Source organism: Pituophis catenifer, unplaced genomic scaffold (assembly GCF_029215685.1).
Source record: "Pituophis catenifer annectens isolate HBS135680 unplaced genomic scaffold, rPitCat1.0.hap2 SCAF_7, whole genome shotgun sequence".
NCBI classification, from domain to species: domain Eukaryota; kingdom Metazoa; phylum Chordata; class Lepidosauria; order Squamata; family Colubridae; genus Pituophis; species Pituophis catenifer.
This window is the reverse complement of record NW_027256887.1, coordinates 19,825,019-19,848,053: the sequence shown is the minus strand read 5'-3', so window position 1 is coordinate 19,848,053 and position 23,035 is coordinate 19,825,019. Positions and strand designations below refer to the sequence as shown.

The 23,035-nt window shown below is 36.6% G+C and overlaps 1 protein-coding gene across 1 annotated transcript in view; it reads left to right on the top strand.

Annotated features, from left to right (window-relative positions):
* The window catches only part of MAPK11 (mitogen-activated protein kinase 11), a 52,711-nt gene extending 31,104 nt beyond the window's left edge, over positions 1–21,607 (top strand). The window contains exons 2-12 of the mRNA XM_070946664.1: positions 99–228; positions 1,911–1,969; positions 6,983–7,094; positions 9,748–9,777; positions 9,881–9,928; positions 13,044–13,158; positions 13,656–13,727; positions 14,432–14,511; positions 16,086–16,164; positions 16,919–17,092; positions 20,767–21,607. Coding sequence (XP_070802765.1) covers positions 99–228; positions 1,911–1,969; positions 6,983–7,094; positions 9,748–9,777; positions 9,881–9,928; positions 13,044–13,158; positions 13,656–13,727; positions 14,432–14,511; positions 16,086–16,164; positions 16,919–17,092; positions 20,767–20,840 — 973 coding nt within the window. The 3' untranslated portion in view covers positions 20,841–21,607. The remainder of the gene's footprint in view (positions 1–98; positions 229–1,910; positions 1,970–6,982; positions 7,095–9,747; positions 9,778–9,880; positions 9,929–13,043; positions 13,159–13,655; positions 13,728–14,431; positions 14,512–16,085; positions 16,165–16,918; positions 17,093–20,766) is intronic.
* The last annotated feature ends 1,428 nt before the right edge of the window (positions 21,608–23,035 follow it).

The following is a 23,035-nucleotide window of genomic DNA, read 5'->3' as shown; positions in this document are numbered from 1 at the left end:
TAGAACTAAAATAAATTGCTGATAATAAATAAATTGAGTTTGAAAATAAAGTGAAACATTTGAGATGAATTTTAAAATATATTTTGATTTTGTTTCAGTTCAGCATATGATACCAAAACAAGGCAGAAGGTGGCAGTCAAAAAACTTTCAAGACCTTTCCAATCCCTTATTCATGCTAGAAGGACTTACCGGGAGCTTAGATTACTCAAGCACATGAAACATGAAAATGTGAGTGGAAAGATTGTGTTATGTAAACCCTCCAATAGAAATGCCAATTTGTCTTTTGTTCGGTTTTATTGAAGCAGTAATCAGAAAATCCTACATTCATATAGAAGGATAATTTAACAGAAGCACTTGAACACTTTGTTATATTGTTGTGTATCCTCAGTTAACCTTACATTCAAGTGAAGATCAGGTTTGTGTTTCTAATAGAATCAGGCTTTAGCAGGTCTGAGCAGTTTGATTCAGGTAACCTTTTAAGTGTTCATTATAAGAGGACTGGAATATTGGTAAATGAAGAGTAACAAAGCATAAAGATGTACTACATTTTGTTTTCAATCTCTCCCCCCTCCCCCTTTCCCCCAGAACTGTAGCTTTAATTATTTTGGGCAGTTCACAGTCATAGCATTAAAGATATTGTAAAGTTATTCCTGCAAAATAAATGCAGTAAAAATGCATTTATTTTAGTGTTTTGGTGAAGGCTGAATTTTGAGATACAAATGCAGAAAAAATGCATTTACCAGCAGTGTAGAACTTTTTTATATATGATTAACATCAACTGCTAACCATTCAAATTGTACCACACACAAAAAAAATCAGTGCAGTTATAATATAAGATCAAATAGCCTAATTGATATACAGGGATTCACTTGAAAGGTTTTATTTCATTAAGTTTTTTTTCTTGCTTAAGAAAGTGCTGAGTTTGCATTGCAATAATTAAAGAGTGCAGAACTAGTTCAGTTATAATAGCCCTAATAATTTCAAAAAGGATGGGTCTCATATATTCCCTTCTTTCTTTTGGTCATTTCACATCTATTTTTTCAGATGGCCAGATTAAATTTGTCTGTCCATCCAATCTTGAAAAGCCAGGATGGTGATACATATTATAGTTTTACTGCAAATTAGAATGACAAACCAGAATAAGTCTTAATTTGGGCATAGATTCAGTGGTGGGATTCAGACAGTTTGTCCAGTTTGGGTGAACCGGTAGTTGCGACTGTGGGAGGCTCCTCCCACCCGCCTGGGCGTAATGCACAAGCAAAGAGCATGTGTGGAAAGCCGTGAGCATGCGCAGGGAGGCGTGTGCGAGCAAAGTGTGTGCACGCTCACATTTGCCTTCCTTTGGGAAGGTAAGTGAATCCCACTTCTGAATAGATTGTGATGTAGAACAGAGTGCCATTTTTTCCCCTAGGTTGAATCTTCTCCAAACCAGGAGTATATATGTTTACAGTAAAAGTATCCACAATGCTGGTTGTGTAGAAACCAGTGACAATATCAGTATCTTTATCCTGCCCTATAAGTCGATATTTTCATGTTTTACTCTATTGTTAAATGTTTTTTTTTTAAAAAAAGGTAAATGAAAGATGGTGACTTATTTGAAGCATGATAGGAGGTAGGTAGACATAGTAATGAGCAGGCAGATACTTCTTAAAAACCTGTTCCTGAGTTGGGAGCAATCTGAATCTGAGCTATGAGAAGAAGGAAAAAAAATCAGTCCTAATTAAGTACAATTGCACTCTTAGCAATTAGAATTCAGCAGTTATATACAACTGATATTGTTGACTGAAGTATACCAAACCTCCGTTTCTATCTCCGGTTGTCTTTGTCTAGCGACCTGCAAATACAGAGTGTAAAATCCTGTAGTATCTTATGCATTTCATTAGGTAAAATAGATTTTTTTTTTGTTTCAGGTTATAGGATTACTAGATGTTTTTACACCTGCAGCATCAATAGAAAATTTTAACGAAGTGTAAGTAAAGTTTAAAATAAAATTGATAATTGGCAACTTACTGGGATGTGTAGCACTGGCATTAAATAGCCAAAATCAAATGTTTATAAGTAGAATTAATTTCAGTGATATAATGAAATATGTGATTAACTTTTTCTGTTGCATCTGTCAAATCTCAAAATATTTAATTGTGATGAAGTACACCTATCAGAATACAGTTTTCTGATATGAAGAAAGTTAAAAGGGATTTTGGCTTACTACTTGAAGTAGGATGTTGTAAGATGAATCATCTTTTTGTTTAATTTTGTTTTGTAAGGGCAGTAATTTAAAATGTTTTTAAAGGAATGTTAAATGGATTAAGATGCTTAAGAAAACAACTCACTTAGAGCATTTTAGTAACTAACCACTTTCTTATCACAAAATCTTTTGTTAAGTTGATTAGCTTTTGGCATGCTACAGGACTTGGTATTTCTTGTTTTTGCCCCAGAAAACCAACCTGGTTATCCCTCTGAGAAATTTTACATGCTATAGTAAACTAAAAGGAAAAGGCATGTTTGTGTAGTATTGTTTGTATTCCTCTATTCCCGTAAAGCATTTTGAAGCTGGCTCTGCAATTGACTTCATTCCTGCTGGCCTTGGAATGATAATTTTTAGCTTTAGAGTTTAATAATAACAAAAACAAAAAGCCCTTGGTTAAAACTTGAACTGTGAATTGAATTGAAGATTAAATCAACAACAACAACAACAAACATCATCATCATCATCATCATCATCATCATCATCATAAAACTTCCAAGGGGACTTACTTTTGCCACTACTGTTCAACATCACATAAATTCCACTGACAAAAATTCTACAAAACACAAAACTGGGATACCAAATCTCAAGCCAACATGGCAAGATAAATCATCTACTATACATGGATGACTTAAAAATGTATGCGAAAAGCTCCTGAACTTAAATCAATACTCAACACAGTTCAACTGTTCAGCAGCGACATCAAAATGAACTTTGGACTTGAAAAATGTGCTATATTATCCATGCAGTGAGGAAAAATGGAAAAAAATAAGAGGAGTAGAACTGGGAAATGTAAGCATAGTAAAAGCATTAGCAAAGGATGACGGTTACAGATATCTAGACATATTGGAAGCAGATAACATCTTGAATGGAAAAGTCAAAGAGTTAACACAAAAGGAATACCTCAGGAGGGTCCGCAAAATATTAAAATCAAAGCTGAATGCTGGAAACATAATTAAAGCCATTAATACATGGACATTTCCAGTAATACGCTACCCAGCTGGAATCATCATCTGGACTTTGGCTGAACTGGAAAACATGGATCGGAAAACACACAAACTTTTGTTAAAAATAAAAGGCAGAATATAAGGAAAAACAGCTGGATAACAGATTAAATCGATGGAAAACCAAAGCTTTGCATGGACAGCACTTGAAAAACATTGAAGGAAAATGTGATAACAACTTGACGTGGGCATGGCTTAAGATGGGAACCATCAAGAAAGAAACAGAAGGTTTAATACTTGCTGCTTAAGAACAAGCACTACAAACTAATACCATGAAAGTGAAGATACAAAACACCACTGACAATCCAAACTGCTGACTTTGCAATGACAAAGTTAAAACAGTTTCACATTTAATATGTGAGTGCAGCAAAATTGCGCAAATTGGTTACAAAGCTAGGCATGATCGAGTTACTAAATTAATCCATCCACTGGTCATTATGTAAAAAATATGACTTATCTGTATCCAAAAAGTCATGGGAACATAAAGTGGAAAAAATAGAAAATGAGAAGGTGGTGATCTTATGGGACTTTCAAATACAGACAGATTGTCATTTGGAACACAACACGCCAGATATCACAGTTGTCAAAAACTGAAGTGTACAATTTATTGATATCGCTGTACCAGGAGACGCCAGAGTCAAAGAAAAAGAACTGGAAAAAATCACAAAATATTGCGACCTGGCCATCAAAACTACGCGATTATGGATGAAACATGTAACAGTGATATTCATTGTCATCGGGGCACTTGGTACCATGTCCAAGAATTTTATAAAATACATCAAGAAATTGCAGCTTCCTGCAATAACACCAGCGGAACTGCAAAAAACTGTGCTATTCAGAACATCATACATCTTAAGAAGATACTTGGTTGATATCTAGGATCCTGGCAGCAATCCGTATCAACCATTAGTGCCAGTCAATTATATTTGTGATACGTTTTTAAATGTTCAGTTGACTGAATTTCATGTTTAATGAATAAAAGAGATCATGATGATGATGATGCTTTGGAACTTCAGAATTCAGACGGACAGGCACCTGCCACATAACACCCCGGATTTAACAGTTGTTGATAAGAAAGACAAAAAAGTCAAGATAGTGGATGTGGCAGTGTCTGGAGACAGTAGAATAGAAGAGAAAAAATTGGAAAAAACAACAAAATACAAAGACCTACAAGTAGAAATAGAATGACTATGGCAAAGGCAAGCAAGGATAGTACCAATAATAATAGGCGCCTTAGGTGCAATCACAAAACAGCTGGAGCACCATTTGAACACCATAGGCATTGACAAATTTACCATCAGTCAATTGCAGAAGGCAGCTTTACTTGGAACAGCTTCCATCCTGCAATGATATCTGTAACACCGTCAAACATCCAGTTTTGCCTATCCCAGGTCCTTGGTAAGAACTCAATAGGTAAACAAAACTGCCAAACCCAGTGTGAACATCTGGCTGACTGTGTGAAGAAGAAGAAGAAAGAAGAAGAAGAAGAAGAAGAAGAAGAAGAAGAAGAAGAAGAAGAAGAAGAAGAAGAAGAAGAAGAAGAAGAAGAAGAAGAATTGTTGCTGCCAAGAAATATCCTTGTACCTTCAGTGCTTTCAGTAAAAAAAGTATGCATTTGCCCATTTTGAAAATGTCTGAGCCATTAGTATGAAATAAAAGCTGTCTGACTAGCAAATTGTCACTCTTAAGCAACAGTTAGAGCATGATACCATGGTTTTACTGCTAGATTTTCCCAGCAGTGGTAGCCATGGGTGTATATTGAATTGAAGAGCCACTGCATTAGAAGTGGAGAAAGAGTAACAGCTTGTTTGACCCAGAAGCTAGGGTCGTCTGAGGCAAGAGTTTGCTGCATGCTAGTTACATAAGCAGGAAACAAATAACCTAGGCAATTTATTTCACAGTATTGGAATTGTGAAATTGACTAAAAGGTGGGACTTGCCCGTAAGAGTGCCTTGTGAACTCTACTATTAACCTCCAATGTTGAATAGGGGAAGGCAAGAATTCCTATAAGTGAGAAAACGTTCGTATTCTAAACCTGTAGACTTACAGCAGTACAGACTCCAAATTGTAAAATATATACTTTTAAGAGGTGCTGTAGCTGAGCTGGTACAACATACAGATGGCAGCTTGAGGACACTTTGTCCTAACACACTTGTGTGATGATAAGTTGGATCCATGCAGTTGCCATTTGTGGAAGACCCGTAAGTATGAATTGAGAAGTTCCATGGAAATATGGAGACTATATAAATATACATAAATATAGGGACACGGTGGCTCAGTGGCTAAGATGCTGAGCTTGTCGATCGAAAGGTTGGCAATTCAGCAGTTCAAATCCCTAGTGCCACGTAACGGGGTGAGCTCCCGTTACTTGTCCCAGCTTCTGCCAACCTAGCAGTTCGAAAGCACATAAAAAATGCAAGTAGAAAAATAGGGACCACCTTTGGTGGGAAGGTAACAGCATTCTGTGTGCCTTTGGCATTTAGTCATGCCGGCCACATGACCATGGAGATGTCTTCAGACAGCGCTGGCTCTTCGGCTTTGAAACGGAGATGAGCACCTAGAGTCCTGACCCCTAGAGTCAGGAACGACTAGCACATAATGTGTGAGGGGAACCTTTACCTTTACCTTTACCTATGGAAATATCAATAGTCTGTTCATTTGAGTCTCAGAGCAGAATCTCCATTGGTGGGACATACTTAATGCAAGCAGTAAATTACTTCCAGTAATATATACTATAATGATTTTCTTTTCTGAGCCAAGGTTGGGATATGTTTTGAAAGGATCATTGGAAATCCATAGTCTGGTACTTTATACAACTAGAGTTTTGATAAGTAGTCTCTTATCTGGATTAATAAATAAATAATATTCTTGACATTTTATTCTCCTAGATCAGCGGTCCACAATCGTTTTGGCACCAGGGATGGGTTCAAGGAGGACAATTTTTCCACAGATTGGCAGGACGGTGGTTTTGGTTTTGCTCGCTGGACCGCTGCTCACCTTCAGCTGTCCCTAACCGGCCATAGACCAGTACTGGTCTGTGGCCTGGGTATTGGGGACCCCCATCTTAGATGACCTAACATTTCTTTTCCAATATTTCCCTGTATGAGCAGTGGGAAATGTATGGTTATTCAGATACATATTTCTGGAATCTAATTCCCATAATATCTGATGACTATTTTGAATACTAGGTTAGAGAGGAATTGGAATTGGAACCTTTGCTTTGAGATAACCGTTCCCCTCTGAAGCAGTTCCTTAGTGGGTGAGAGAGGTTACCTTATCCCTTGTCTTTGTCCTTTTCTTGTATACTATTGGCTTAAAACTCCACCAAAATCTGTGCACCGCAGCCACAAGTTTCCTTCTCACAGGGGAAAATCTTTTCATCAGAAGTGAACCATTGAATCTGATTTCATGGTTGTGTTTAATTATCCCTAATTTCCTTCTGTCAATTAAGATTTCAGATTTGGCCATTAATCAGCCCCTAGTTGTATCAAATGCTCGCAAGATTCACAGCCTGGAAATTTAAATTGTGCTAGTGAAATATATACAGTTATAATAAAGTTTTCAAAGCAACGTTAAAAGCAATTACGGTTGAAAAATGATTGAATCTATAAAACCATTAGGACTGTAATTTAAAAAAATACCCTATTAAGACTGTGAACTCACTGAGGATTACTTTCAAGTTGACAAGAAATTGCACTGTAAATGTCTTCATAATCTTGGTTTTGATTTGCAGGTATCTTGTCACCAATTTAATGGGTGCTGACTTGAATAATATAGTGAAGTGTCAAAAATTGACAGATGACCATATACAGTTTCTTATATATCAGTTACTTCGAGGACTAAAGGTAAAAGCCACGGGGACATTTCATTTAATTATTTATTTTAAAGTATTTATCATCCATCACAATCCAGTATGATTTTAGGCAGTCCACCACACCATACATTCAAAGCAAAAGTAAGACAATAAAGTTCATGTGCAAATAGTAACAATCATCAATTGAAATCCTACGAATGAAGACGAATATACGTGTCCCATGATAATGCTGCAGGATCCAATCTGGTTCGGTCACTGGGACTCCAAGAGGGACTCCAACATTATGGACTCCATCATGGAATCCAACAAGATGGACTCCAAAATGAGCTGAAACTGCAGAAAACAAAACCTCTGGTACCGGTGATTGACCCAAATTGGATCCTGCAATTGAAATCTTACACATTTTAGGTACCTTTTAGAGAAACTAAATTGAAGACCAAATACTTGCTGACTGATTTTTGAAGATGCCTGTAGAATAGGAGCCATCTGCACCTCTGGTGGGAGAATATTTCATAAAGCTGAAGTAAAAGTAACTGTCTCAATAATGCTGGAACTTTTTTCTTCTTCTTTTTCATTGTGCTGTCCTTTTTGTTTACAGCTACAAATAGCACTAGTCTTATAACCATTCATTTAGTGACTGAAGTTATGGTAATGAAAAAAATGACTCATGGCTATTTTTCACAATTATGCAGCATCCTCATGGTCATATGATCAAAATTTCTGCACTTGGCAACTGGCATGTATTTCTGATGGTTGCCATATCCTGGGGTCATCTTTTGTGACTTTCTAACAAGTAGAAGTCAATGGGGAAGCCAGATGTACTGAACAACTATGTTACTAACTTAACAACTTCAGTAATAAAACTCTGGCAAGAAACGTCGTAAAATGGGACAAAACTCACTTAACAACTGCCTTACTTAGCATGAGAAATTTGGAGCCCAATTATCATAAGTCGAGGTTTTTTATATATATATATATATATATATATATATATATATATATATATATATATATATATATTAAAGGAATTGAGAATACATCCTTTCAGTTGGTAAATTTTAACTCCAGTGTGTAAGCTGACACCCAATGAATAAATAGTCACATTTGTTTACTTGAGATCCTCTTTCTAGCAAGAACTGTTGAATCAAATATTGTATGCTTTTTATTTCAAGGGATGCTGCTTATTTGATTTACAACATAAAATTAATTACACTAAAGTGCTTCTCCTTGCAGATTTCAGGGTTAATGATCCGATTTGGAAAGATATTGAATGTGAAGCCTGCCATTTCAACACTACTTTATCAATTAATTAATTAAACAACCTTGCATAACTGTCCATCTACCAGAAGAAATTCTGGGGAGCAAACAGACTGAAAATACAATACTCTAAAAATAAAAAGACCATTTAATATAATAAAACTCACATTGATCTATCAACCACTATGCCAGCTCCATCAATGTCCTGGCCCCGGTGCCTTGAGAAAAGCCAAGACTTCATTGCATTCCTGGAGGCCCACAGGGTCAGGGCCTTCCATATTTCCTGTCTCCCTCACAGAGCAACTCTGTGCAGTTTCTAAATAAGTTATAGAAAGAAGAGAGGGAAGGAGGGAGGAAAGGAGGGAGAGAGATATGATGGAGACAGAGAGATTGTGATTGGAGATTTCCCTGTGTTCTTACCAGCATTAAAATTCTGTATTTTGAATCACGGAAAGTTGCTTCATAAGGCAAGTATCATGACGGAGAAGGTACTATTGTATGTGGTTATGTATTGAGTCATATTTTGACTTGGAAATCAATTGATTTTCCCTTTCTTTATTATATTGTTGTTAAACATACCTCATACATTATATTATTTTGGTACAATGGCATTTATGTTGCATAGTATTGACTAAATATTATTAATACTCTGATGTTTAGACATCAAATCTTTTTGAATCTGATAGTTGGAGGTTAGTTATGGCTCTCCAGTAGAACTAAGAATCATAGAACTCAGTATTTGAAAAGGACCCAAAGTATAATCTAATCCAGTCCCTGCAATAAGCAATTTGTAATATGTGAACAAAGAGGATGTTTTTGCAGGACCCCAACAAATTGAGAACAAAATATGATTTTGCTTTTCTGAAATGCCTGGGAAATCCATATATAATCCTCTATATGTATATCCACAAATATCCACATAAATAATATCCATTCCCATGGTGATGCTATGGTGATATTCTTGCTTTCCAGAAAAAAATATTTTTTTTTACAAGACACAGAATATGCAGGTTCATATGTAGCAGAGTTTTTGAGACTTTGAAGTTCCATGCATTTTGGAGTAGGAATTAAAACAAGCCTATCAGCCAAGAATTTAGGATCTTTTGTGGTACTGTACTCTCTTTTTCTTTCTCTGATTACTCTTTTCCAAGAAAGGATTTCTAACTGGCAATCTTTATTCTCAAGGCTCCTAGATTGGATTGCAAAGAGTGGTGGAGTTTGCACTTTAAAATGCCATTTAAAATGTAATCAAAGTCCATGTATGATTCATCATTGTGAGTTTGTAGTGTGGAAATAAATGCAGCCTAACTAAAACTTTACTTTGTAGAAAAATATGAGTCAAAGCAAAATGGTTTCTGATAATCATATTCATTCAACTGTATCTGATTTCTGATTTTGACCTTACCCGTTTTCTCTTCATGTTGCAGTATATTCATTCTGCTGGAATCATTCACCGGGTAAGTTTCTATCACTGATAGGATGCTTTGTATACTTCTGCACTGACTAGTTTCATCTTCTTAAATTTAGTCCTGTTTTAATAGTCTTTTCATTCTGATTCAGGACCTGAAGCCCAGTAATTTAGCTGTAAATGAAGACTGTGAATTAAGGGTAGGATTCATGCTATTTTGATATTCTCTCTCTCTCTCTCTCTCTCTCTCTCTCTCTCTCTCTCTCTCTCTCTCTCTCTCTCTCTCTCTCTGTCTCTTTCTCCCCCTCCCTCCCTCCCTCCCTCCCCATCTCATCTATCTAAATTTGCTGCCAATCTCACCATGAAACAACTCTGTTAAAAGCAATAAAACTATACAAACACACACACACACACACACACACACACACACACACACACACAGAGTAATAATAAAATTTTAAATTATGGTAAGAGATGGAGAGGGAAAGGAACAAGATGTGCAAGCAAATCATTGTCCATTATTACCTAAACTAAACAACATTTACAAAAAGTGTGATATTCATAGAATTATTATTTTAAAAGTAATAGGAATCATCTTGATTATTAAATAGGCTGCTGTGGAAGTTTAGGATCTTCATTCATGACGGTAATTGCATCTAAAGTAACTGCTCATAATTGCATACTAGACCTTGCAAGTATAAATGAAAGAATAGATACATACGGTATCTACATTGCTGGAATTAAAGCCTAACATTTGGAAAAGAAGATTAATTTATATATATTAGCAACAAATAGGAACCTCCTGAACAGATGACAAAATTACTATTGATTTTTTTCTGAATCTTTATACCAAGATATGAAATTCTGTTTTAGGACGTTTCACTTAATAATGTTTGTACCCCAATTTAGGTACTAATGCACAATAATGTTTTCTCCAAGATAAATATGGGCATTGGTAATAATATAAGTGATTATACAATTATATAGATCAGTTAAAAATTATTCATCACTTGCATACTGTTTCATGAAATGTGAAACCCTGGCAAAAGACACAATCTGAACAAGTGCCATTTACATTTGACCCAGAATGGATCTGTGCTCCAGAAAATATCATAAAATAATCCCCCTCCTACTTACCAGTAACATTTAAAAAAAAAAATCCCTGTCCAAGAGAAAATGATCCTGATAATTAAGAGCCTTGGTGGCGCAGCAGACTAAAGCACTGTTAAGTAACACCAGCTGCCTGCAATTACTGCAAGTTCAAATCTCATCAGGCTCATGGTTGACTTAGCCTTCCATCTTTTAGAGGTAGGTAAAATGAGGACCCGGTTTGTGGGGGCAATAAGCTGACTTTGTATAAAAAAGAACACTGCTTGGGGGCCCCCGAAAGCTCTACTAAGCAGGTATATACAAAAGTATGAAGGCTATTGCTTAATGCATTGTAAGCCGCCCTGAGTCTCCAGAAAAGGGCGGCATATAAATCGAACCAATAAATAAATAAATAAGTGAAGGAGAATATATAAAAAGCCAAATAACTTCAAATAACATTATTATGGATTTGGTGAAAGAGAGAGAAAAAACCCTTGGCATCACTAGAACAGTTAACAACAACTACTACATGGTTGAGTGATTCTCAACCGTGTCAACTTTAAGATGAGTGAACTTCAACTCCCAGAATTCCCCAGTCATCATGCTGGCTGGCCCTAGTTAGCTGTCATTTGTTCATCATTGCTACAGAACTTTGCAGCAGTCATAGATTATGAAAGAAAGGATATATTCCTAAAATGCATATAATCGCAGTCTATTTTATCTTTGGGTCTTATTTCATTTAAAAGTTATTGTCCTGTCTTATAAATGTAAATTATATATTTGAATATGGTGAAGTTGAAAGCATGCTGACTCAGTATAACGTTTCATGCCATTTGCACGATTAAATATTCTGTTAATTCCTAATTTGATTATCTGGAATAAAGTCCATAAATCTTTATATTACAGTTATCCCTTCCACTCAAACTTGACATGTTCTTTTGTAGTAGAACATAATTCTCCCATCCCATGGTCAGATGACTTGATGCCCTATTTATATTACTTTCCCATTTCTGGAAATTGGAACCCCTATTGTATGTGTAAGTTCACCTATGTGATTAATAGGCAGTGTGTCAAGAGTGCCTCAGACCCTATAACAACCTGATATCAGATCCATTGAATTGACTTATAAACAATTATGTTGGGATCTTCAGATGAGGGCTGAAATGGTGGACTATCACTTTTATCATTCCTGCCTGTTGACATGCTGAACTAGACCTACTGAGTTGAACAATACCCAAGACCCACAGGTTCCTCAACCCTGTGCTAAGCCATGCAGCCTGGTATTGGTGGGCATAAAGGTCTTTCTTCAGGGATATAAATCAGCCAAGTATTTAGATTTTAGCATCAAGGTACTATCTTAAAAATCTAGCCTCTCTATGATTTGAAATGTACAGTGAATTAAAATGCTGGTGTTTTAGCCAGATATTTAAGATAATAGTACCATTCCACTGAAATCAATCTCAAAAATATTATCCTCCACTTTGTGCCCTTTACCAGGAGCCTCTGTCAAAATTCAGCTTTTCTGCCAGTTTTATATTCGGGCCTGTGCTGGCTTTAAGAAAAGATGGTGAGGAGATGATTGGAATAAGCTGAGATAACCCATTGTGTTATGGTTCAACAGAATTACATGCTATTTTTCTTCAAACCACCCCTCAATTTGTTCTGCTCTATCTCAAGGGACTGTGCAGACCAGAAAATTGAGGTATAACCTGTCATGTAATTTAAAGGCAGAAGGGCTTTGTTAGTTGGAACTACTACTGTTTGTTTTTTTACAATTTCCCTGGATTTGAATCATGAGATGATGAAGATTATAATTATATCCTCTCTTTGTTTTGTATAATTCAAGGAGTGTACAAAAGTAACTACTAGTTTCCCCAACATCAAACCTATAAATTTGTGGGTTGGGCTGAGGAGGAGTGACTGGAAAAGAGTCACCCAGTTGGCCTTCATACTTATGGGAGGACTGGAACTCATGGTCTCCTGGTTTCTAATCCAATACCTCCACTTTGGTTGGTTTGGCCCTAATAGTGGGTGGATCCCACCTACCCATAACTAACCTACTAACCCCTCTGGCCTACTAACCCCTCTGTGCCAGGCGCTGTCCTGTCTTCCAATGTCTGTGTCTTGTCAATGTAGTTTTTAATGAGTTCTGATAATCAGAATAAAAAGCAGTGGGAACATTTAACATAACTAAAATGACAGGAAACTTTATTCATTATTCTGTAGATTTTAGACTTTGGCTTAGCCCGGCAAACTGACGATGAAATGACAGGCTATGTGGCAACCCGATGGTACAGAGCCCCAGAAATCATGTTAAACTGGATGCATTATAACCAGACAGGTAAAGTAAATATTCTTTCTTATTAATATGTACAGTGGCAGGAGTGTCAAATTGCTTAGATCTGGCCCACGGGACCACCCTGGAAACAGTGAAGGACTGGCTCATGGGGCCTCTGCCAGTGAAAATAGAGCCCGGGAGGGCCACACGACACCCCCACCCCCACCCCCCCGAGCTCTGTTTTTGCTAGCAGAGGAGTGCAGGAGGTGTCCCGGCCAAAAACGGAGCTTGGGAGCCCATTTTCGCTGGAAGAGCACTCAGGCAACCACAGTTGTCCCCCCCGAGTGACGTCAAGTTGGCCACGCCCCCCCGAGGTCAAACACAATCCTGATGCAGCCCTCAATGAAATCGAGTTTTACACCCCCGTACTATGGGGTGTGTGTGTGTGTGTATACATACATATATATATATATATACACACAGAGAAAGAGAAAGAGAGGGGGGTAGGTAGGTCTTCGATTGTACAGAGTCTCTTGACTTGTGTATTTATGTCTTGGCAGTTGATATTTGGTCAGTTGGATGCATCATGGCAGAGCTGCTGAAAGGGAAGGCTCTTTTTCCAGGAAATGACTGTATCCTTCTTCTTGCAACCCCACCCCACTCTTTGACCCAACCCACACATACACACACATGGTAACAGACTGCAGATCTTGCTTTGTACTTAAAGCTTTTATGCCATTATTAGACATTAAGCAAAATTGCTATAGCAAACACATAGCAAATAGCTAAAGTGACTGTTTTTCACAGCTGGTAATAGTCATTAAGGCTCAGAACATAATGTGTCCTTAAGCTGCAGTAGGCCGACTAAATTTTATTCTTATGTGTCTCATTTAACTAATGACCAGCAAACAAGCACAGCTTAAACAGCCAGTACTTTGTAAGTTGATGTTGAAGGCCAAAGCTGCTGAGAAATTCATAATTTGTTTGGCAAGCCTGAAAGCCGGTGGCTAATGGTGGCTCTTATAGGAAGCAAATTAAGGAACTGGGCAAATTGTTTGGAATATGATGTAATAGTTTTTAAATAACAAGACCTGGTGATTTTCACACTTCCCACCCTAATTTCTAGGCTACAGGAATTTGGAGACTGGTGATAATGCTGATTCAAAAGCCTGGCCAATGTTGATAGAAGTGTCCATCTCTGTACATCATCTTTTATTCTCCTTTCTATTTTAGATAGAAGAACAAAGAATTACGTGTGTGTTTGGCAGTTTATATATGCATATAACTCCTTTGCTATCTTTCCTATCTTTCTTGTAGTTTTCTTAAACTGTTACAGATATTGACCAGCTGAAACGAATAATGGAAGTAGTTGGTACACCTAGTTCTGAACTTCTCAAGAAAATATCATCAGAACATGTAAGTATGATTTATTAATAGCACTATCATTAATTTTTTCATTTCATCTGTTATGTGACTGACACTGATTTCCTGACAAAGTTCTTTTCAGTTGCATGTTTTTATCAAGTTGATTTTCAAATATGAGTGATCTTATATATTTTATACACCTCCAAATAATTGGTGTTTTTAATATGACCACATTGTGGGTTTCTGAGTATCAAACAACCAATAAAAACATTTGATTTCTAGTTAGCATAATTAACCAATTGTTGAAGCAAATATTTCCAGAGAAGCACCCTTAGCACCCTTACATCTTCAGAAAGATGTAATTTCTACAGGAAGTCTCTATTGTTTTTTTTTTTTAATTTTCATCATATTATATGGATCTTGTTTTTGTTTATTATATGAATCTCTGTTTACTTGAAATATATAAATTTGAAACATATTTAAAGACAACATATAAGCAAATATATTAGATTTCTATCAAGTGAAACAATGGATCTAAATAGTGAGACATTTTGTTGGCAAAGGTTACTTCCTATATTTCTTGTGGTCATCTCCCTTTAATGTAATTTGTAGCAAAATATGGTGATTTCAAGGTTGGAAATAATGTCTCTTGGCAGACCAAAGTGCCTCACTACCATGTTTCCCCGAAAATAAGACCCTGTCTTATATTTTTTGAACCCCAAAATAAGCACTTGGCCTTATTTTTGGGGAGGTCTTATTATTTTGGAGTATGTGGAGCAAGATGGGGCTCCTCTTGCTGTCTTGCCTGATTTCCAGCTCTGTCTCCCTAACCCTAACGAGGAAATGGTGGGGACCAGCTGCGCATGTGGTTAAATATTTATGGGGAAGGCTTATTTTCAGGGAGGGCTTATTTTAGCGCATGTGCTCAAAAGTCCGATTGGGCTTATTATCAGGAGATGTCTTATTTTTGGGGAAACAGAGTATTTACATCCATTGTTTCATTTGCATAGAAATCTAATCTATTTGCTTCTAATTTGCTGGAAGATATCTGTTGAAGAGCAGACCACTTGCCTAATATAAGGCTACACTGGACTTGTAATTTGCTTATTACCACATCTCTTTCCATCAGAATTCTGCCAAACATTTCCTAACAAATGCTCCCCCAAAAGTCTCCTCTATATTTTTTTGCATTTTAGAAAGAATGGCATTTTGATCTTTCTAGTCCTGCAAAATTTCCTTTGACCTTTATACTGGTGGTCCAATTAAATGATAATTACAATGAGCAGCTCGTGTGGATCTTATTGGAGTAGAAAATTATGGCATCTTTTCTCTAATCATATCTGTCCTTGCTCTTTTTTTACAGATGTGCATATAATTAAGGAGATTATGAAGCTCAGGAATTTTATTCTGTCTAATTAAAATCTACATTGAGCAGCAAGATAAATGAAAAGAATGATGAAAAATATTTTCATCTTCTGTTTCTCATTCGACTACATAATTTGTACATTTTATAAATATTTGGGGATATTTGATTATAATTGAGTGCAGTCACATATTTTCAAGGATGAACCATTTAATCTCAAACTTTGAATTTATGCTTGTTTATGCAATTTCACGTTTTGCAGGCCAGAAAATATATAGAATCTCTACCATACATGCCTCAACAGGATCTGAAAGTAGTATTTCGTGGAGCAAATCCATTAGGTAAATACTTAATATTCACTACTATTCTAGGAGGAATAGTCACTTTGAATGGAAAACAAATCATTACTGCAAAACTCCAAATATCTTCCGTTTAATACTGAGAGTGGTTATAAAAATTGCATTGGGTACAGACGAACTCCAAATGAATTACTCCTTCAGACCATTTTTTTTAATAAACTAAGCATTATTTCTTTTTCATTATATTGATTACTTTTAATATAAATATTCTGTGATGTGGAGCAGGGTGCCTGGGATATCTTTGAGAAAAAAGAAATAATATATATATAGAGAGAGGAAGGCATAGGAGTAAAAAAATAGGTAGTAATTTGCCAAGTATTATTATGTAAATAGTTAATGAATCATTTATGTCAAGGTTCACAAATATTTTAAAATGTAGGTACTTTTGGAATTTTGAGAGCATATTGTGACTATATCACAAAACAGGTACTCCGCAAGGGTTGTCCATTCACAATATAAATACTGGGTTACATAGATAATGAAATATCTGTAAGCAAATAAGCAAAGGAAGCAAACAGCAGGCAGAAAGTGCCAAAGATCCACGTCTCATCCCTAAGCCACATATATTCTTTTGTACTGGAAATAAATTGTTAAATACATAATTTGTATCTCAAGCATTACTGCCCTGAGATTAGGTTGGAAATTTTGGCAGTGGAAGTGAAAATATCTAGACGGTCTCATTAGTTAATTTAAAATTGATCAGCTGCTTTATATTAGTTCAATTTTTGATCTCTAGCTGTGGATCTTCTTGAGAAGATGCTCATCCTGGACAGTGACAAAAGAATAACAGCCTCGGAAGCACTTGCACATTCTTATTTTGCTCAGTATCATGATCCTGAGGATGAACCAGAAGCAGAGATGTATGATGAATCAATAGAAAATAAAGAAAGGGTTATAGATGAATGGAAAGGTAAGAGAGTATTTTCTTTGGGGCGTGAATGTTATGAAGGCTTAAAACATATCAAGCATTATTAAGTATCACAAAGATAAATTTACAGAAAGTGAGGAATACAGCCTAAGTAGCAGAGTCAAATATCGATGCAAATATTTGTGCAGAAAGTCAGGAAAATGTACATAGTTCTCCATCCTTCTGGTTTCCCCCATAAGAATCCATAGGTTGGACTAACCAGCTCAAAAATTACCAAATGAACTTCCATGAATGTGGGTGGGCTAGAACATGAGTCCTCTGAGTTCCAGGTCAACGCATGAACCACTTTACCAGACTATCTTTCATATATATAATTTTATAATATAATTTGGATGTTAACGTATTTGAGGTTAAAAGAAATTTTCAGTGCCAGGGTGCAAATACGGTTTCAGCTAGGACTATCATATCTGGAGTGCAAAACTCAAGACAAGAACTTGATGACAGCCTAGAATATCTAATATCTGATAGTTCTATGTATGTCTTTGGTGCCATCTAGTATTCATGTGGATAAAAAATGGACAAAAAATGGAAAGAGGGACACATAACTAAGGCAGAGTATCAGCAGATAGCCTGAAACTGCAAAGAGGAAAGCAAAGGCTCCGAATGAACTAAGACTTGCAACAAAAGTCAAAGATAATTTTTTAAAAAGTTTCTTTCAATATATAAACAAGCAAAAAGTCAAGGAAACGTTCAGTCCACTAAAGAGAGAAGATGGCAAGGAATTAACAGGCAGCAGAGATAAAGCAGAACTGCTTAACTCAGTCTTTGCATCAGTCTTCGCTAAAAAAGAAACTGTAACTCAATCTACCTAAAACATAACTGTAAAAGACAGACTAGAAATAACAATTAAAATAAGCAAGAAAATGTTTAGAGAACACCTATCTGATCTTGACGAATATAAATCACTGGGACCTGATGGACTCCATCCCAGCATTCTAAAGGAGATGACAGATGTTATCTGATATCTTATAAAAATCCTGGAACACCAGAGAATTACATCAGGATTGGAAAAAACCAAAGGTGCAAATACAGATTAGGCGAAACCTGGCTCAAAAACAGTAACTGTGAGAGGGACCTTGGAATCCTAGTGGACGATCACTTAAATATGAGCCAGCAGTGTGCAGTGGCGGCCCAAAAAAAGCTAATACAATCCTTGTTTGTATAAACAAAAGCATAGAATCAAAATCAGCATGTGTCATTTAGCCATGGTTTAGTACTGGCAACTACTAGTGCACACTATGTCTCCAGTAATTCCCCACTGAATTTTCATCAAAACTGTTGCAAGAGCATATAAATAGATTAAGGAAATTACAGTACTTTGTTTCATAACTTCTGGTGTGTCTTTTATCAAGCTTCAGGAAATACTTTCCAGTAATGTTTTCCTTCCTTTAAAAATGCAGGAAAATGCTAGAACTATGTGAAAAATTCTTGTTTTAAGAATTGGTGAATATAGGTAACCAAAGGATACTAGGCTGTTCAATTTTTTCATTAATCTTAAGCACATTTATTGAGTGCATCATTAAATACATATGCTTTCATGGTTCTAAATGCTATAAAAAAATGAGTGTCCATGAAGTCTCACGTGGAACTTTTCTTTCAATAATTTTAAGGGGTATTTCTTTGTCAACTTCTAAGAAGCCAGACTTTAAAAAAGTAAGGGATTATTACTATTTTTTAAAAGCCTCTATGATTCCATTTTACTTATTTGAACTAAAGCCCTAGACAAAGAAACAGTGAAATCTCCTTAAGGCAGTGGTGAAATCTAAAATTTGTTACTACCGGTTCTGTGGGCGTGGCTTGGTGTGGGGGGTAATGTGACTGGGTGGGTGTGGCCAGTTTTTTTTTTTACTTTTAAAAGCATTTTTTCTACAACCTCTTCAGCGAAGAGGTTGTAAAAAATTGCCTTCAAAAGGCTCTGACGATCCCAGCCGAGTTGCCTGATCGGCAGAGGCTTTTTTAAAAAGCCTCTGTCGATCGGGCAACTCGGCTGGGATCGTCAGAGGCATTTAAAAGAAAAACAGGGTTTTTTTTCTTTTAAAAGTCTTTGATGATCCCAGCTGAGCCACGCGATCATCAGAAGCTTTTTTGTTTTTACTTTTAAAAGCATTTTTTGGCCAAAGAGGTTGTAGAAAAAATGCTTTTAAAAGTAAAAAAAAGCCTCTGATGATTGTGCGGCTCAGATGGGCATGGGGGGGGCAGGGATTTTTGCTACCAGTTCTCCCAACCACCTGCCTCCATCGCTACCGGATCGGGCGATCTGGTCCGAACCGGGAGCATTTCATCCCTGCCTTAAGGTCATTGGTTTTGTTGATATTTGAAGTTCCGGTGGTGGGATCCAGTATACGTCTTTCTAGACATGTGTAGTTGTACCAGGTTTGTGGTTGTCATGGCAGGTGTGAGACTCCAAGTCACCCATGACTAGGCAGTTTCAATATGTATATTTAATCCCAAGTCAAGATTTCTATGGTAAATTGAGTGCTATTCCAGAGTTACCCTGACTAGTGACTAATACCCTGGAAAACAAACTCATGTAGAGGAATGGATGATACTTGGATAGTTTTCCTACATCAGGGGTGTCAAACTCAAGGCCCAGGGGCTGGATCCGGCCTGCGGGGTGCTTAGATCTGGCCCACAGGGCTGCCCTGGAAACAGCAAAGGACCGGCCTGCAGTGCCTCTGCCAGTGAAAACGGAGCTCATGGGGGCCATGTGCGGCTCTCCTGAGCTCCGTTTTCACTGGCAGAGGGTTGCAGGAGGCCATCCCAGCCAAAAACTGAGCTCGGGAGCCCATTTTTGCTGACAGGGCACTCAGGCCACCATACAGTAGGCGCCCCTGACATGAGTGATGTCAAGCTGGCCATGCCCACCCTGACCATGCCCACTCTAGCCCCCATAGTTCAAACACAACCCTGACGTGGCCCCCAATGAAATCGAGTTTGATACCCTTGCCCTACATTAACCCAGCCTCCCATTTGCAGTAGCCCTCATAATCAGCAGACTATCAAATAATGCTTTTGAAAAGCAAGGTAGAAATCTTATTTAAAAGGTTCACTAATTATTACATATCCTTCAGACCTAGCTGCATCATAGTGTGTCCAAACAAACCTGGCTTGGAGAGATTAATTCCAGATCAGAATTTCATGTAGAATTAAATCCTCAATAATAGAAGTTTTTCTAGCTATTCCAAAGCAGTATTTTGGGCTCATAAGCACCATCACCAAGACATTCTTGGATGGACAATTACATGAAGGGGAGGCCAGACACCAACCTAACATCCTTCCAATTAGCTTTCCAACATACTTCCTGCAGTTTTCATGTATTTCTATTCCTTGAAGTAATTTTATGTGAAAGCAACAGTGTGTTCATAAACTTATATGACAGTATAAGTTTATGAACTTATATTTATGACAGTATAAGTTTATGAACAGACAATAAGAATCTGTATAGAAAATAACAAATTTGAAGCTGTTATACTAAGTAAATTAAGCCAAACAAAATGTTTGTACTATAGCAAGAAGTTAGCATTTCTCATATACCTGTAATCTTTTCAAGTTTGTGGATTTTGTTCATAGTTTTCACATCCTATAGCTTTTTAACTGCAAATATATCATATTAAAATATTTCACATTTTCTCTTACCTTTGCTCTTTGTTTTAAAGAACTAACATATGAAGAAGTGATCAGCTTTAAACCACCTGACTTGAAGATGGATAGCCTTGAAATTGAACAATAAATCCAGACTCCTCTTTTTGCTATGCTTTACTCTGAAGACTATAAAAGATCTAGCACTGCAATTCAATTTCCTATATGACAAGCATAGATTTTACAATCCAAAGATCTTGGAAAAGCTACAACAATGCAAGCAAATCAGTCTGAAGAAACATACATTGGGAAGGGAATTGTCTTGTACTACGAATGTAATAACTGCAGAACATTAAGTACTGCTTCATTCTGAAAAATGATGCACTGAAGTTTGTCTTTTTAAATTTTGTCTTCTCTGCATGTTCCCAGTGTAATGCCAAAAATTGTGGCTTTTTTTTTAAAAAAGAGATTATTTTCTCAAATTGTATAGTTAACGCATGAATGTATGTGGAGACAAATAGAAATCCATAGAAACAATTTCTTATTTTTAAGCATTGTTTTTCTTCTTTTTAATTTATAGTTAGTGCCATTAGGAAAAGGAGCCAGTGTTGTAAATTAGACATACAGTAAAATATACTTGTAGTTTTACCTTTAGCAGTTTCAAGAACATGAGTGAGCAACAATTACAAATCAGTCAAATTTATTGTTTCCTGATAGTATTAAAGTTTGTCATTGTTTCTCCTGTAGTTGTAGAAAAGTGCAGGACACAAGTTTTATTGGGAATTTTGCACTATAGTACAGAGATCCACAGCATGAGGTCTGGAGGAATAGAGTTTATCTTACATGCTTGAGCTCTTTGGAAGATAACTCTCTGCTAACACAATTTTTCCTGTAATTTTGCAGTGCCTCTCTTTCCATCTTCTTGTCAATAAACTGTTTCCTTTTCTAAATTCCTATAGCTTTTGTTTGGAAGTTGCATTTTAATCTAGTGAATATGGAATACTATGAATGGACTGAAAGAAAAGACAGTTTCTGGAGAAATAACTGTTCATCAAAATATGTTGAGTATACAAGTGGGCAGTCAAGCACATGATACTAGCTAGCAAAATATGGTTACATCGAAATTGCAGGACTATGGCCATTTTAAAAAAAATGGTTCAAAAGAAAATGTCTCCCTTGTGAAGTGGGGTCCAAAGGAATCTTTAATTTGCTTCCTCCATTCACCCTCCTCTTATAAGATTTATTGGGACTTCTTGGGGGAATACCTGGATGTTAAGATCTGCAGATCCTTCCTCAGCTCTCTTGCTTTATCTGTGAAAATAAGACTAGAAATATCTGATGGCTAAGGATAGCTTCCTGGAGATCCCTATTGAACAGACTACAGGAAAAATTGAACTCCAGGTTTTTTATGAAAAGAATGCACTGATTATCCTAAAGACACTTATAGGAAAAGGGAATAGCAATAAATAATTCCTATCTCCCCATCCCAATGTTTTGTTTTGCAAGCTTAAAGTAGTAAGTATAATGTAGGCAACTGTTGCTTTGATGTAAACAGAACAATGATAAAACCTACTCTTGAATAAAATTATAGGTAAAAATAAATTGTCAAATATTAGTCATAGAATAGTAATACTTTGTTAAGCATTTAACAGCCACTAACACTGGTCTTTTTTATATTTTGCATTAAGCTTTACATTTTTTAAAAAAATCTAGAACATTAAAATCATTGTAACATTTAAATTTATTAATAACTTGGGGGAGTAATTTCATGGCATTAAAATATTCTGGTAGACCTTCCTCTCTTTTAAGATTACCGTTGCCTCATACAATTGCCTGTCTGTGTCTAAAAGGCTGAAAACAATTCATCCCCAATCTGTGTATTGCACTATTGGAGAATCTACCCAGCCAAAAGAGGCACCAGGATTGTTCAGATAGGACATGGACTCTTACAGAAGAGATTTCTTGGGTCTAGGGGAAGAAGCAGCATGAAAAACATACGAACTCCACCTTAATTGCACTAGGTTTAAGTTGTTCAGGAGAATTACTTTGGCAGGATTTCAGGATTCTGTTTACCCTAGTAATACCCTAATAGTAATAATGAAGATGAGATTAATGAAGAGCTTTCCTGAAATCCAAGTCAGTCTAAGCGCTTGATGCTGCCATCCTGATCATTGCATTCTGTGCAATAAGCCATCCTTTGGCTTCTCCTGTCTATCTTCCTTACCTGGCTAAGTGTCTCTTCACAAATCCCAGCTGTAATTATTGGGTGGGGGGGAGGCAAAGCAACATCTCTGCTAGAGATTGCCTGGAGTCCCACAGGGAAGAGGAGATTTAAGGAGACATGAT